The sequence below is a fragment of the Thalia democratica genome, chromosome 3 (genome assembly GCF_965202585.1).
Source record: "Thalia democratica chromosome 3, ktThaDemo2.hap1.1, whole genome shotgun sequence".
Classification (NCBI taxonomy): domain Eukaryota; kingdom Metazoa; phylum Chordata; class Thaliacea; order Salpida; family Salpidae; genus Thalia; species Thalia democratica.
In genome coordinates, this window is record NC_139167.1 from 25,735,642 (window position 1) to 25,753,197 (window position 17,556).

Sequence of the window (17,556 nt, forward strand, 5' to 3'; positions counted from 1 at the left end):
ATGTGAAGACGAGTTAAAGTTGTTGCCAAGCAAAGAAACAAGAACAATTCAAAAATATGATAGCATTAATACGGTACAATATATGTCAAAAAAAAACTTATATTCGTTCTTTTTAGTGTATGTAATTATCAACAGTAATTTTTACAATAAGAAAATTTAAATTAAGAAAATATGAAAAGTACAGAGCAATAAAAGCAAACATGTTATAAACATTTTTGATCTAATAAAGTTTTAAGAATGGTTTTGAAACTTTTTAATAACCCTTTTTCTTAATTTGAAACAAAAAATTGTGTTTTAATAAAACAAAACTTAGATGTTATTTTTGTCAAAATAAAACTAAAAATACTTTTTAATTGTATCAAAATATTATGTGAAATACTCAAAATCAAATAAAATATATTTTCAATCGATATTTAGCCAAATGAAACCACAAATAAAATTAAACAATTAAACGAAAAAATTTCAAAAAAGTGTTTTATTAATAAAATACCACATTAAATTTATCAAAATAGAAAAAATAAATATAAGTTTTAGCCATTTAACAACCACTAAACTCAGAAAACCAAAAGGAAAAGTTAATGTTTTCAAAACTCGGACACTATATTAAATAAATTTAGTTAAAATTTCTGCAAAATAAAAACAATTTTATGTTATAAATAGATTAAATGCTAAAAATAACAATTATTTGAAGTCTCTGCCACACAAAAAGACGAAATAATTTGACCTGTATATTCAAAATTAATTGTTCAATTAATAAAATCAATTTAAATATTTTGTAGTTTAAATGAACAAAGAAGCACTGAGTTTATTTTAAATTATTGCCAAATAAAAACATGTTTTTAAAAAAAAAGAAATTAAAAGAGAAAAAATAGCCAAGTACAAAAACAGATTTGGATTTTTATGACAAGCAATTCTAGTCAAAATAGCTGCCAAGTTAAAACAATGACACTGTGGCAAAATTTTAGCGACAAAGAGACAAACAGATCTCAAAAAAAAAACCACAAAACTTTGAACAATCAAAAAAAAGCGGATGTACAAAAGCTCTTTTAAATTTGACACAAAAACAAAACTTTTAAGTGGCTTTTTAAGCGGATTATGACAAAAGTCGAATTTTTTTAACCGCTAGAAGAAGTAAAGATCATCTAATTTTTCGACAAGGTAAACAGTTTAAGTAAACTAAAGTTGTAAAAATAATTTTTGTTGTACTAATTCGTTGTTTTACTATCATTTGAGTTTTGTGTGGACACTACACTTATTTTAAAGATATCTTAAAGGCTTTTAAATTGGTACAGAAAGTTTTGTAAAGGTCAAAGTTTCCTAACTAACTTAACTAAATTAAGCTTATCTAACTGATTTATATTTAAAGGCATGTATTTTGTGAATTACACACAAACTAACGTATAATTTATAGTACATAAGGTTTTACTGATAAGAACTTTGTAGGTAGTACAGCTAAAGGTTATAAGTAAAATAAATTCAAAATCTTCATTTATTAAAAGCAAATTTTCTAAATAATGTTTCACTGATACTATCTATCTAATAACTGTAATTTTACACTATTTTACACAGTTTGCACATTTACACCTAATATTTTTATCTTATCTGCTTTAACATTCATAAATCTGTAAAACATTGTTGAACAAATTTAAAATTACACCTTTTTCTTTAAGTTTAAATTAGTTTTACATACTTACAACTTTTTATAAAATGTTCACTTTTTTATGGACCCGAGTAAAAAAAGATATCAGAACTACCAGAAAAGGTTGCATAAAGTTCTGAATAAGAAAAAACAAGAATAAATCATAGACTCCTTGTAGAAAATTTAATAACGAACTCAAAACCCTAATTTACCCATAAAAACTAACCGATAGCTTCATGTATGTTTTGCAAAAAAGTTCCAGTAATTAAAATTTTCAAATGCATAAAAAAATATTTTTATACTTTATGGCTCAGTAGCAAAGCGCAAGTTAGAAAAAAACACTACTGAACTTTCACACAATATGTTACAAAAACAACTATAAAAAAACAAACCGATGGTGTCAGGGATCCGTTGGAGGAAATTTTGTGAAAGAGTGAGGTCTGTGACGTTGGTGAGGAGTCCCAATTCGTCAGGTACGAACTCCAATTTGTTGCTCTCCACGTCAAGACACACCAGCGATTTCATCTTGCCTATTGTCTGTATTGAAAGAACAAAAAGTTAATTAATGAACACGTGTATATATGAGCAAGTTAAAAAGACTCGTTTGTTAATCTCTATGTCACAACACACCAGTTAATTCATCTTTCCTATTGTCTGTCAAGCAAAAAATAAATACTTTCAGAAAAAAAAATCTCTAGAAATTATATGAAATAGAAGTATTTCGCTTATGAAACATATTTAAAAACTTTGCTTTGCTATATTTTCTTTTTTGTTTCTTTTTAAACTTATGAGTTTTTTTTATTAATTAGGTTCTTTTCTGTCAAGTAAAGTATGTGTAAAGTGATTGAACCAAATTTGTAGTTGTGTTTCTCAGTTATCTGAACTTAAATTATAAACTTTGTGTCTAAATAGACTTGTAACTTTAATATTTGTTGTTTTTTGTAAGTACCTTATACTAATACTAGAGCTTCTATAACAAATATATTAATAAATTTTAGAAAATGAATACACTTTTCAAGAAATTTAATTGTTTGAAATTTAAAAATTATAGACGGCTAAAACTTGGCACTTTAAGATTAGCAATTTAGAAATTTAGAATCTTCTAGGAAATTAGCGTCTAGACAAGGCAGTGATTTCATTTTGACTATTTTTTGATAGAAATATTAAATAGTTTTAAACAATTAAAACCCTTTAAATAAAGTAGAATGTTTCAACAGTCGTAACATTACTGACTTTAAAGTTAAACTTGGTTCTTTTAAATAAACGAAAACAGTTACACACATTAAGTCTAATATTCAAAAGCTTATATAACTATTCCTAACTATTTTTACAATAAAACTCAGTTGATTAGCTCATTATACAGCTCGGTTTACTTTAAACTGCGTTTTGGTTATTTAAAAACTTAATTGAAAACTCACCCTTAGCAAACTCGTTTAAATAATCAAAAATTTTATAAAGCATCTTTAATTTTTTTTTGTAAATGGCAAAAGCTAAGTTGCAAACGTTCCCAAAACTAATTTTAGTATAGTTTTTCTTGTAAAATCTATTTTTGTTGTTTAACTGAAACGCGGTTTTACCTTCATCTGGTATCTACAGAACTCCAGGGAATAAAAATTTTGTAAATTCTGTATTTATCTTTTTATTTATAGACCAATAATTAGTTAATAGCGCAAAACTTCACTTTTACGTGCTATTTGAAAATAATTTAAGCAAAAAAAAATTGTACTGGCATTCGCATACTAAGTGCTAATAAAAATTAATTTAATGTTTAAGCTCATTTAAAGACTTTTGCGGAAGAAACAAAATTTTAAATGTTTCCTTACTTAAAGCTAAATTTTGATCAAATTTATGCAACATTTTAATACGGACTACAAAAATTATTTAGTTAGTTTCAGAAAACTTAATGTAGTGATAAATAAATAAAAATATGTGTATAGGTCGTTAAATATTTAACAGGAAGCTTAAAAAATATCATTTTTGTTTAAAGTTATTTTATGTGATATTTTTTACTTAAAGCCTAAATATTTGTTACTTGATACACGCTGTAACTTGACCAGTTTAAAAGGTGAGAATTTTACGGCTTTGTGAAATAATCAGGTTTACATTTCATTTGCATTACGTCATAATGAGCGTTATGACATTGGTCGAATTCCTCTGATATCTCAAACGAGTGTTTTGTTACTTTGGTATGTTTATGATATGTTTTGATTTTTAGAAAAATAATAAAAGATCTCAACTTTTTTAGAAGAAACTATATTATAAACTATAAATAAAATGTTTTAATAAACAAAATAGTTTTTCATTTAAGCTATAATATATTTAACACTTAAATTGGATTATCCAATTTTAAAAAATTCTAACAAAATATTGAATTTGGTAGGAAAAAATATATATCTATAGAGCTCTAATTAGAAAATTATTTATAATTTCAAAACAAAAACTTGGCGATCAAATTTTTTAATAGCATCTGTTTATGAAACATTAACTTATAAGAACTATTGAGTTACTCAAGCAAACCCACTTTTCCCAGGAAAAATTAATCATCAAAGTTTCTTTTTTCTCCGATAACTACCTTTGTATGAAAAGTACAGCCGCTATAAATTTTTAATTAAAAAGTAAAAAGTTACGCTTTTATGGCGAGCGAAACTTTACACTTTACTTTTTGAGAAATTTTAACAAAATAATTTTTCATCTGCGTACTTATCATTTCTCTGCAAGCTTTCATTTATCTTTGTCGAACATCGAGTATAAAATTTCAACACTGTTTGAATTTTGAGCTTTTGCTTTTTATTTTTTTGAAAAACTTCTTATTTAATTTTTGCTTTTCTCGAAATATTTTTATCTAATTAACATTGTAGAATACTTACTTTTATACGAATAAAAATTTGGTCTTTTTAATTGCTAAATATAAATATATAGTTAACAGTTATTAATCATACTAGAGAATTATTTAGAATTTTACTGAAAAAATAAACATAGTTAATTATTTGATTATCCATTTAAAGAGCAGCTAGAATCTAGACCAATATAAGTTATAATATTTTATGTGTAAGATATAAGACAACTGTCACTTACTATTACTGATATTTATTTTTAAAAAGCACTATATGGAATAATAAGTAAATATTTTTACTTTCTTATGTGAAATATAATTTTTGTTTTGCTCAAAATATTTTTATATTTGTTTCACTATATATATAAACAAGGTCAAAAACATCACCCTAATTGAGTTTGACTTTTTATTTTGTAACATAAGAAATACTAGTTCTTAAAAATTTCGATAATTGTTAAAGATTTTTTTTTTATTATAAAAAGAAAAACACGCAATTTATAATAATAATTCAATTAGTTTCATATGTACTAAAAAATTCATACTTTTTTTTTTGTAAAACGTTTTTGTGGCCACATTTCACTAAAAACAGTACAAATAGTTTAAATTCTACAATATTATTTTTACTTGCGATCATATAACTGTTTTCCAATCATATAAATAAAAATTTTATTACACATAAACATTTTTTTTATTTATAGATTGTATAATTTTAGTTATACAACCCACACGCGTATTGATTTTTAAAATTTCCTTTGAAAAATTCAAGTTTACGTGACCTTTGCTTTTAGATGGTGCTTTAATCTTGTTAGTTTAATTAAAAACTTTTATTTTTAAAATAGAATTAATGCAGATGTTGCTAAAGATTTTTTTTTTGCTTTATATGACATTATGTTTTTTTAATTTGTTACAGTTTGCAGCTCATACTTAGAAATTAAAGTATTAATTTTTGTAGCTATAAGTTTAAATGAGCTTGAAGTATTTGTAGTTTCATGAAAAAACTCTAATAAACTTCTTAAATTTCTACGAAAACATATGTCGCACGAATAAAAGTAGCTGAACTTTTGAAAGGCCTTAATGTTCTTAAAATTCTTTTAATAGGATTAAATCTAGTACATAGTTTTTTATTGAGTTTGTTAGTTCTTTGCATATAGTATGTATGAATACGCACTAACTTATACCTTATGCGTATATAAAGAAAGTTAAATTAAGATTTTTGCTTTATTTTTTTTTGTAGTTTTATGTATAACTAGTTTTAAATATATCAATTTTTTAGACTTTTAAAAGTATTTTAATTAGGTACTTAATTGTCATACTAGAACTAAAATTCTGTTTTATTTAACCAAGTTTTGAAAGTAACAAGCTTTTAGTTCTTTAGCGTGACAGAAATTCAAGTTATTTTAATTTTACAAACATATGCAGACATTTCAACTTTAATTGAAAATTAGTAAAGTCTTCAAAAAGTTATCTTAAAATATGGGAAAACTAGATATTCAAATGAATTTTTTTAGTAATTTTTTTTCTTTTATTTTTTCACCATTTAAACTAGTTTGTAAACTTTCATTTTATTTTTATACATTAGTTCGATTCATAAAGCTCAAGTTTATAATAACGCTATTTAATTTAAATTAATAACGATATCTAAAGTGCTACGGCCAGATAAACATAATTTGGTCTGTATGTTTATATCAACAGTACCAGTGAGTACCTTAATTTATTACTACAAATCTCTATAATAAATAAGGACAGTAGTTAAATGCAATATTCGAATAAAATGGCTTTTGGTATTTTTTAGTCTTTTGTTTGGCAACAATAGAATTCAGCTGTTAAATTTTGAGTGGTCTCTTTTTATTTTATTCTGTTCCATTCAACTTTTATAGATTATATAGTTATTCCCAGTATTGGAAATGTTTTAAAAAGCATAAAATTTTCATTCTGGCCAAAAATCATTTCTTGAATAAAAACTTATAAAGACTTTTTGTTTTGATTGATTAGCTATTCTTACTTTTAAATTCTGCAATTATTTTTATTTAGTGAAACATTTTTACCACAATAAAAACATCTTATTTGTATCAAATAAAAAAAGAGTTAATGGTTTATAGCTTTTCTTCTGTATAGATTTAAAATGCGATACTTTTAACTAAAAACTTTCACACTCATTAAGTACATTAAAAAGCATATCAAAACCAAACTTTAAAACAAAAAAAAATTATTATACAACAAATAAATAATTACTTCAGGTTTGTACGTCACATGATTTTAAGCAGTCCAGGCGGGTAAGTAGCAAAATATATTGTATACAATTTTGAATAAGACAAAAAAATCAAACTGTTAGTTTATCTAATCAACTCTCTTAAGTATGAATTCCAGATGGATGCGGTCAAGCCAAAAATTATACAGTCTAAGGTTTTATACACCAAAATAAAATATATAAAAAACATTATAAATTTTTATTTTTATAATTTTTAAATTACCTCAGGTATGAAAGTGAGGTGGTTGCCGTCCAGCCACAGCTCCTTCAAGTTGGTCAGCAGCTCGATGGAGTCGGGCAGGACGTCGAGCTCGTTGGAACCGAGGTCGAGCTGCACCAGGGAGGTGACGGTGCACAGGTTGTCTGGGATCGTCATCAGCAGGTTCTCCCTGCATTCCAGGTTGAGCAGGCTCCGTAGTCTGAAAATTTAACATTATTACGTCATAAAAACAGCTGTTTTCTACGAAATGTTGTAGCAAGTAATTCCTCATTTATCTATTTATGAGGAGGCTGCGCAACCTGGTGAAAAGATACGATGTTACGTCATTTGTTGAAAAACAGCTTCGAAATGTGGTAGCAAGAAATCATGTATTTATCTTACAAGGAATGTTTACTTTTTAAACTCTAGTTTAAAGATGTTAATTAGAATATGTAAAAGCATGTGGTGTACGGCTCTATTTTTTTATCGTTCATAAACAATATATATAATTATTTAAAAATGTTATATATGGTCATAAGGAGGTTATCCCTGCATTTGACCCCGTAATCTGGAAAAAGAATTTCATTGTTGTAAAATTTTTGTGCTATAATACTTATAACTTTTGTAAAAAAAAAAATTCTGCGCAATTTGGTGGTAAGGTATGATTTTGTAGAGTGTTTGGTCATAATGTTTATTTTATATAGTTCTGGTCTTCCATACATATTCAAGTTTACAAATTTGGTTATGGGTTGAGGATGTTACGCAACCTAGTGGTAATTAAATCGTTGTAATAGTACTGCTGCGTCACAAAAATTGCAACTATTTAATAAACTGTTGTTGGGTAGGCACCCTGGTGGTTATTCAAAGTTATTGATAGGTTAATAAGATTATAGTATGTAAGAAACAGTACCTAAAAAAACTATTTTATTAAGTTTCCAATTTAAAAGTTTAATTTACGCATTCTTATATAAAGAACTGTGGCAAAAGCCTAATAGTTAGAAATTTATAATATGTATGGTGTAGTCTAACATAAACATACTCAAATACTTACTAGTACTTTTTATTATAGTACAATGTTAGTACTTTTTAAGGTAGACTAAAACACCTTTTTTAAGATTATAAAAAATTTTATATAGCTATTCTTGCGCAATAAACTACACAATTTAGTTTTAAATGTTTAGTGATTTGTAGAGGAGTTATTTGAAAACAATTAAAATGTTTGAATTTATCGGTAGATAAAATTATAAGCACATTTATAAAACAGTTTAAGTATTGACTAAATAAGTCAGGTTTATGTGTGGTTCTGTTAATTATAGAAAACATACTTATTAATTTACTTTTATATACCATTATTGTCAAACTTTAAAGAATGTGTTACAAACTATTTAATCACATTTACAAATTTATTCTTGGTTGTATACAAACTTTAAACTTATAAATAGCTGCTAAAATAAGCTTGTTGTTAAGTTTCGCATTATATGGTAGTTTTTTATGAATGGCAAATCTTTTAAGTTATAAATAAAGACCACAAGTTAAAGCCTTAGATAAAGGTTAATGCAATAACCAATGACATAAGTAATCACAAAAGCCTTTTATTTCTACTATAATAGTATTTTCTTTAAAACTTCTTAGCCGTTGTTTATTGTAAAAACTAGTCTTTTTATCAATAAATAACTTGTAAATTTTAAAGTGTTCAATAGACAACGTAACCTAATGACTGATATTTTGTAGTTTTAAATTCTATGACTAAAATAATTAAATAGGTTTATGAGTAAGAATTACTTAAAAGTTTGAAAACTTAGCTTAAGCTGATATACTAAAAAATATGCTTTTTTATTTTTAGCTATGTTTTAAATATAAACATAAGCAAAAAAGTAGGCTTAATTAAAAGACTAAATTAGATAGTATATTTATATTTAAATTACTTTTATTTCTTATTAGAACTGTTTATCCTTTTTAGAAGTTGTTTTGTCTAGTAAAAGAATGAATATTTTTTGTTACAAAACATATAAAACATACATTTGCTTTACAAAGTGTATTTAAATAATTAACTGTATACCAAAAAACTAGTTTAGCTATTTCGTTTCAAAGGTGTTTAAAAAACTTAGTGATTTGTAACGATATAGTAGCAAAACTTCTAATTAGTTTCAAGTAATAAAACAATTGAACAACAAAACAAAAGTTTTAGTCTAACATATTCATGTAATTGAAATTGAAACAAGTTTGTTCTTTGATTAAAATGTAATAAAACTTAACTTTGTCTAAAAAAGTTTTAGCATCTTTCTCTTCAAACTACAAAAACTGCTAAAATATAAGTATAGAAATTACATACGAATTTAAGTTTTTAAGATACTATTCTAATAAAATTAATAATACTACAAAATTCAAAATCTCACTTTCCAAACTGTTGTGGTAGCCTCATTAATGAAACGTCATTTAGGTTCAAATGTTTCAGCGAGTCTAAATTACAAATTCCGTCTGGTAACCTGTGATAATAATTATTAAAATAAAAACAGTTTATGTTTCATGTATCATTAAACACACTTTTATAAAAAATAAAAATAATCTTAAATACTATTGAAAAAATAGCTTAAAAACTTCCTTCAATACAGAAAACAAAAAAATGTATAAAAAGTTTTCTGTTTATAAATTTAGAGACTTACAACGAAAAATTAGCTTCAGTAGCATTAATATAAGTATTTTAGTTTTTAAAACTCTTTATTATAAACTAACTTAGTTAAAGGGTTTCCACTCAAATTTAATACTTCTAACATTCTGCAGAAGCGAATAGATTCTGGTATTTCTGCTAAATCTGTAACAATATTATTTGATTAAAACTTAATAAGTTTTACAATGCTTTTATCAAACTAGTTTGTGTTTCTTGATACTATCACTTTGACACTTATTTACTTTGTATTTGAAATTTATGACTTTAGGTTTTAAATTTATTGACAAGAAATGCAACTATGTCTTAAATTAAACGACTTTTGTTTTTACTTTCCAGTAAAGTGTAACGATTTTTCTTTTATATACAAATTTAAAGGATTCTAACTGAGGTAATTTTGATTAAAAAGTTTCGCTAACTTATAAACACTAAGTTTAATTAACAGTAGTGTTTGTTTGTTTTGACTATGTCTGTAAAAATACATAAACTTGGTTACATATTAATCATTACTTCATAAATTAATAAAAAGTGTTGTTCTCGATTGTGTTTACTTATTAAACTTACGTTTTTATGCAAATATACAGCTAAAAATAAACTGGCTAAACATTTTAATTTTCATTTTGCTTTAAAACTAAAATCACTATATCGAGAAATTTAAAAGTATTGTGGTTAGTTAACGGCTTAAAGTACACATATGCTGAACCCAAGTCAATTATTAACTGAATTATATTCATTTCAAACTTTAAAAGCTTAAATGTAAAAATAAACATTCATTCGAGTTAATTATAACTATCAACTAAATAAATTATCAGCTTATTGCATAAAAGTTTTTCGTTAAACTTTATTTCATTTTTGCAAGGATAGAGTTTAAGACTGTTTAGATTAAAACGATTATTAAGTTATTTCTATTTTAAACTTTGAAGCATTACAATTATGGTTAAAGGATCTGTTTGGTTATTCGTAACCTTTAAATAATAAATACATAAACATTGTGTTCTGAAAACGTTACACTACAACTTAAAAAGATAACGAGTTCATAAAGTTGAAGCAGTATTTATCTAAATTCAAATGTGTCCAAAAAATTTTATCTTTATTTGATCACAACTTTAAAAACACTTTTCAACAATAGAGCAGTTTCAGATAAGAAACCGTTCAAATAAACTGTTCATGTTCAAAAGTCTACCTTTTGTTTAAAGCGTTTTGTTTTACTGAGTAAATATTAAATTGTAAAACATAATGTACAACAAACTTATTGATAATAATATGCAGTTGATTACAGAAAAAAAACTTTTTGTGCACACTTCATTACAACGTACACAACAACTTTAACAAAACACTTTGTTTTTGTAGTTTAATTGACTTTCTTAATTTAAATTGATCTTTTTTATTCCCTTTTGTTTCATACTGTTTGAACAACATTTCTTCAACAGTTGGGTACATTTTGATAAATAAACTGTTCATTTTTTTGTTAGGTAGCTTTTTGTTTTTGTTAAGTAAATATTTGTTGCAAGGCATAACAAATTACATCACTTGCTTAAAATTGTGCATGTTTCTTTAATATTTAATGAGTTTTTAATTATTCATGTTAAAACCAATTTCAACAAAAATTGTAACAACAAGTAGCTATTCAAAACCAAGTAAATAAAAGATAACATTGTTACAGTTTTATTTTCTTTCAAAAAAGAAAGACCAGAAAGTAGTTTCACTGTGCTTATGAGAAAAGATAGTAACAAAAATATTTCTAAAGTGACACATAAATTTTCAAAAGTTTTAACTTGTACAAATGATTTTGGTAAAAAATTATTTACTGTTTTTGTTTGTAACTTTTCAAAAACAATCTAAAGGGTTTTTGATAAAAATATTAATAGAAGGTTTAAATAAAAAAACTATTAAAACTAAATTCATCAATAAACTTTTCAAAACCGCAACAAATATCCACAAATATATTGAAAAAAAAATGAAACTAAATATAATATTTGAATAAAAAAGTTTTTACGTAATAATCCATATTTGCAAGCACTTTGATATATCGAACAATGTTATTTCTTATTGATATTAAAATCAATAAGTATATGAGTTTTGAATTTCATAACACATTTATCAATGTTGCGGAATGCTTGTATATAACTGTCGTTCTCAAAATTATGAAATATTTTAGAACTTACGATAAAATACTTTTCAAACAAGACATAAAATGTTAATTTTTTTAGCAGAAACTATTCTTATAGTAGTTTTAAAGTCTAAAAGGGTTCTAAAAAAGTTAGGAGCTAACAAAGGTACAATTAATTTTTTGTACATAACTTAAGCTAATTTTCTATATCCACTGGTTTTAGTCACGTTATGGATATTGAAATCAAAAAATTCAAAAAATTCAAAATTAAAGTCAATTTTGAAACTAAATGAAGCTTAATTGTTATTAAAAAAGAATCACTTTCAACAATTAGTTTTAGTAGCAAATAGATTTAAATTGATTACAAGTAACAAACATTTTTATTATTAACTATTTTTTAAAAGTAATAATTTGTTTATGTTTTATACTGTAAACAGTTAGAAATGTTTTTAAAAAACTCTAAATTAACAGATTTGTTTCCCCGAAAAGCAGAATAAATTATATCGTCTGTATACCTATCCTGACAACACTTTTTTTATTTAGTTGTGCTCTACGCAGTATAACTATTTTAATTCAAGCTATTTAGTATGTGTGCACGCTAAAATAATAAATATTTCTGTTTAAGATTAAAAACTAACCATTTTTGCTGATATCAAATTCGATGAGGCTGATTAATTGTGAAATTTCATTTGGTAGCGTCTGAAGGTCATTGTCACTGAGACCTAGCTTCATCAGTTTGGTTAAATTGAAGAAATTCTGTGAAAAGTTTACATGAAATTAACTAAAGCAAGTAAAAATTTTGCTGACAATTAAAAATTAATTCGAAATTAAAAACGTTTATCGCCTTAACAATCAATAATGACAATTATGTTATCAATAAGTTAAGTTACGTTTAATACTAGCAAACACTGTTTAAGGCAGGGTTTCCCAAACTTTTCTGCAAATGGCCCCCTTTAAAGCAATTAAAAAAGCCATGGCCCCCTTCAACAAGATTACTCATAAACTACGATAAAAAACACCAAAAACTTTTTTTTTGTTCTTCATCTGCAAATCAATCTAATCTAATGTAAATTTAAAATTATGTCCTCATGGCCACTTGGCCCACTTTAGCAAACACTGTTTAAGGTCTCAACATTACATGCTTGTTTATCTTGAACTTACTTAATTTTTATCCGCATCATTTACTTGTTAGTAAATTTAGTGGCAGCATTGACATTTAAACAGAACAAACCAACACAAACATGATCAATATATTCAAAGAAGTTAACAGATAGATAAGTTTTTCTTAATTTGCACACTTTTACGAATTAATATGTTTCAAACAGTACTCACACTTTAACAAAAACAGTATTTTTAATAGCATAAATTTTAAAAGACAAGCATTCTACTATCGCTTAGCAATTTAGATGCTAATTGAATAGGCCAGCGTTTAAGGTTTATAATAAATGTAACATAGCTTTTTTCTATAAAGTACTATTTAAATGTTTCAATGTAAGTATGAAAATAAAAATGAAAAACTTTAAAAAACAGTGTGAACTTCACAAGCTAATAGCTACAACTTTTTAACTTTAAGTATATTTAATTTGTTTTAATTTTTAAAACTACGCTCAATATTGGTTCTACTTGAGTAAATATGTACAAACAAAATGTTTTGTATATTTTTATTTAATTAGAATGTTAATAAAATTCTATTAAAAAATATAGAACGCTCTATTAAATTTTGATATACAGAAAAATAGGACAAAACGTCAAAACAAAATAGCAAAACTTTTTTGTTAGAAAACTACGTGTTACTTATTTAGTTATATGTAGTTAAGCAGCTAAAAATAATTAAGTTAGAAACAAAACTTTACAACTTGTATTATAAATTACTAGTTTGAAACTTTGCAAAGCTAATTAACATAAACACGTTGAAATTAAATAAATATAATTAAATACAACAAAAATAAAAAAAATATTAAGATGTTTTTTATACTTATTTTATTTGCCAATAATGAGCCTAATAACAAATAAAATGATACACTACAAGTTAGTTAATAATCAAAAAATAAAATAATCACATAAACTTGTTCTACATTCAGTTTTAAATTTACATAGGTTCTTATCAACGTGTAAACTAAGTAACTCAGTTTACAAAACTCATTAGAAGATGATCGTGGGAAAAACTTTGTACCAGCCAAAACTTTAAACTAAACAATATAGAGTGGTAAGAATAATTATTTTTAAGCATTCAATTCAAAACAACATTATTTTCATCACGTATGTGTAATAGAGCAATGTTTAACAGAAAAGATTAGTAAATAAAATGCAAACTATACACCGAGTATAATCAAAAGCTTTACTTTTCTTAATGCAGTCACACTATAAAATGTTATTTTAGTTATTAGAAAATTAAAACAAAAAAAAAATTGTTCTTTTAAATAAATAATTAAACCTTTGAAAGGTCTTTTATTTGGTTGGCGTCCAGCAGCAGTTCCTCCAGGGAGTTGTGGTATCTGTACACCTCATCAGGAACCACTACCAGGTTACTATGGCGTTTGTCTATGGTATCAACTTGTCTGTTGAGAAATATATTTAATTAGATTAATTGTCAACGGTCTGTAAAACAAACACTTAATATTTTAATATAGTCAACACAATCTGTTTTTTTCTTACATTGAGAGTTAAAATATGGAAGTTTTGTTACTTATTAATTGTATAGTTGAAATATATGGCAGGGTTTCCTAAAGTGGGCAATAAGCAGAAAAGAAGCCAAAGGGGGGGGGGCTATCTTAGGCGTTTTTAACGGTAGTTTTTTTTGAATCTTGTCGGAAGGGTTCTTTTTTTTAAGAGAACCTAATGAAAAATAGTCTAGGAAACCCTGATATATCGTTTCAACTTTTTTGTAGTAAATATTACTGAAAAAAAAGAAAGTTCATACAGTATAAACAGTTCAATATATGTAATTCTTTACAATATTAATTATGTGTATGCAGTAGTGTAGAAAAAAGTTTTTAATTTACTTTTTAGAGCACTACTAGTTTATTGTGGTGTTGTCAGTGTCAATGCCGGTAAAGTGTTGGTGTTAAAGATTTTTCCAAGTGAAAAAAATAAAAGTAAATCTATTGAATCGGTTAGCTTACATTGAGAATGTATAAAGATTTTACTATTATATTACCTTTTTTTATCATTTTTTTCTTATTTGAGATTTTTAACACTACTATATTGCTTCGGCCTTTGTCAATGGCATCAAATTGTATATTAAAGCACTTTTTTTTACTTTTTTTTAGTAAATTATAAAATAATTAACTTATTTTTAACCAATATAATTTTCTAAGGTTTTTGATAGTCTCTACATTTCTAAACATTAAATAAAACAACAACTATATACATATTTCAGAAAATAACTTAGGTCATTTTATGGTACGTTTATGTTATAAAAAAAAATTATAAAAAAAAAAATATTTTATAACAAAGGGCTGAACACATTTATATAATGGTTAACACTCGTAAGCTTAATCCTTTCAAAACAAGGACAGTTTAAAAATAGTACTCCTTAAAAATATATTTAAAATTTTCTATAGCATAAACTAGCAGTACTATGTTGATTAAAACACCAATTATCAAGAAAAAATTCAATGTGTCAACTACAAGTTTAACAATTTTAATATTTAGATAACAAAATAGAAATAAAGACATTATGGTAATTTATGTTGCTTGTGCCAACTCAAGCGTTGCTACTTAAGTCTTTTATATAAAAGAATTTATTCAGGGATTCCAAACTCAATTTTATAAACGTCCCTCGGCAGAAATTAAAAAAAAATAATCGTTCCCCTTCTATAACACCACACTTTAATAGCTAATTGGCTGTTTACTTTTACCCCCCTACTAGTTACTGTCTCAAAGGAGTCGCTTACTTCAGTAAATTTTAAACTGTTTGTTTTTCACAAATATAATAGGTTATAATATTTATTGTTGTGTAATAAATATAAGTTAACACAAAGTCTAACAGAAATAAACATTTTAATTAAAATGTTTTAGTACGATAAACTAAATATAAAATGTTTTCGTTGTCTTAATATCAAAGTACTTAGTATTTTCTTATTGCAATGAAAATCTTACTTTTTGATATTATCTATTCATAAATAATTAAACTTAAACCTTTAGCTATAGTCATAACATGTTTTTAAATTAAAGCTTAGAAAAGTTAGATAGATCTTTATATAAAAATTAAAAAGAAAGTTGTTCACGGTAGATAAAAAATTACAGTTTACTTTTTTCTTTTTTATTAAGAGTAGTTTTTTTGATTAAATTAAAACAAGTGTTTCATGTTTTCTAAAGAGCATCTATTTATGCCTAATCTAAAACGTTTTTAACTATGTATGTAAGTTTTAAATTGAGTATACAAAATGTTTTAAACAGTCGTTTTTATGATAAAAATGTTGTTTAAAAATTAAGCAACTTATTACTAAAACTAAAACTTCTTTAAAAATTTTAATTTAAATTGTAATTTTTTAATCATAAAATGAAAGTTAACTTAAGTTCCAAAAATAAAATATTTAAAGCTTTATAAAAATAGCTTAAAGGAGTAAAAAAATATATAATTACTATAATTTAGTTTTCTTTAAAACACTGTGCTGCTTTATTTTTTGTCCATTATAATAAAAACTTTATTTGTTGATACTAAAAGTCTAAATCTGATTATTTTTTCTTTTTAAAGTAAATAACAAATTAGACATATTCTTTATTAGTATTCTAATAAATATTAAATAAATATTTTTTATCTTAAAAAATATTAACCTGTTGCATCTAAACGAAGGAAAACATTTCAACAATTTGAAAGGCATTTTTTTTGTGCTTCAATAATATACAGTGTTTTGCAATCCAGTAAAATAAATGACTTTTGGCTTGATTTGATGAATTTTAATAAAGATAGTTCATAGTAAAAAAACTGTTTTGTAGTTAAAATTTATATAATTTTGTAAGACAATGAAACAGTTACAATTTTTTTTTTTATTATAACTTTAATCTTTAGATTAATCTTTTTTTCATTTTATTAATATAATCTTGCAATTGTTTTATCAAATAAATTTAAGCCTTTTTATGCTGCTTTGGACGATAAAAAGTTTTTTTTTTCTATTAAATTGAAAAGTAAGTATCAGTTTTAAACAGTAATCTTGATTAAAATTTTCAGGTTAGTATTACAATGTATGTAGGATTTTGTTTAGTATTATTTCAAACTTAGTTTTAAACTTTTAAAAAATTTTAATCATTTATAGTTTATAATACTTTTATCTAATTTTGTAAAAAATGTTATAATATTAAACTCAAAACTACTTTTGTTTGAATAAAAAATAAAAACTGTAAACTGCATCAAATTTCTTTGTGTTTTGCATTGGTTGCTAAGCAAGCTACTTTGCACTCAACAAAAAAGCTCTAACTCTGCTCAAACCATTTTCTAATCTCAAGTAGTTTTTTGTTATAAAACTAATTCTAATATTTTTTTTCTTATTTTTATTTAATAAAATTATTTAAATTATGCCTTTTTTTTTTGTTTTCTGTTTAAATTGAGCTATATTAAAAAATGCTTTTATAAGATACTTTATTACAAAACAAATTTAGTTTGCCTTGTGATGTATCAAGGTAGAAAATTTACTATTTTCATACTATTCAATTAAACTATGATACTTTATAATAAATATATAAAAAATAAAATCAACATTTTATAAAATCACTGTTTTTTGATTTATTCTGAAAAAAGTAAGCCACCTCCAAACTATAACATAAAACTTCAGTCTGATAAAAACTAACAAGATATTGATAGTTAGACTATAAGTGTTTCAGAACTTTTAACTAATAAAATTTTGTTAGATTAACTTTTAG

General features: G+C 24.5%; 1 protein-coding gene across 6 annotated transcripts in view; it reads right to left on the reverse strand.

Annotated features, from left to right (window-relative positions):
• LOC145831733 (protein lap4-like) overlaps positions 1-16,619 on the reverse strand; it is a 97,342-nt gene extending 80,723 nt beyond the window's left edge. For all 6 annotated transcript variants that reach the window (XM_082939053.1, XM_082939051.1, XM_082939055.1 and 3 more), the window contains exons 1-7: positions 16,474-16,619; positions 14,129-14,252; positions 12,333-12,450; positions 9,653-9,731; positions 9,316-9,405; positions 6,944-7,139; positions 2,032-2,176 (exon numbers count right to left, since the gene is read on the reverse strand). In XM_082939053.1, coding sequence (XP_082795179.1) covers positions 2,032-2,176; positions 6,944-7,139; positions 9,316-9,405; positions 9,653-9,731; positions 12,333-12,450; positions 14,129-14,252; positions 16,474-16,520 — 799 coding nt within the window. In that variant the 5' untranslated portion in view covers positions 16,521-16,619. The remainder of the gene's footprint in view (positions 1-2,031; positions 2,177-6,943; positions 7,140-9,315; positions 9,406-9,652; positions 9,732-12,332; positions 12,451-14,128; positions 14,253-16,473) is intronic.
• Positions 16,620-17,556: the final 937 nt, after the last annotated feature.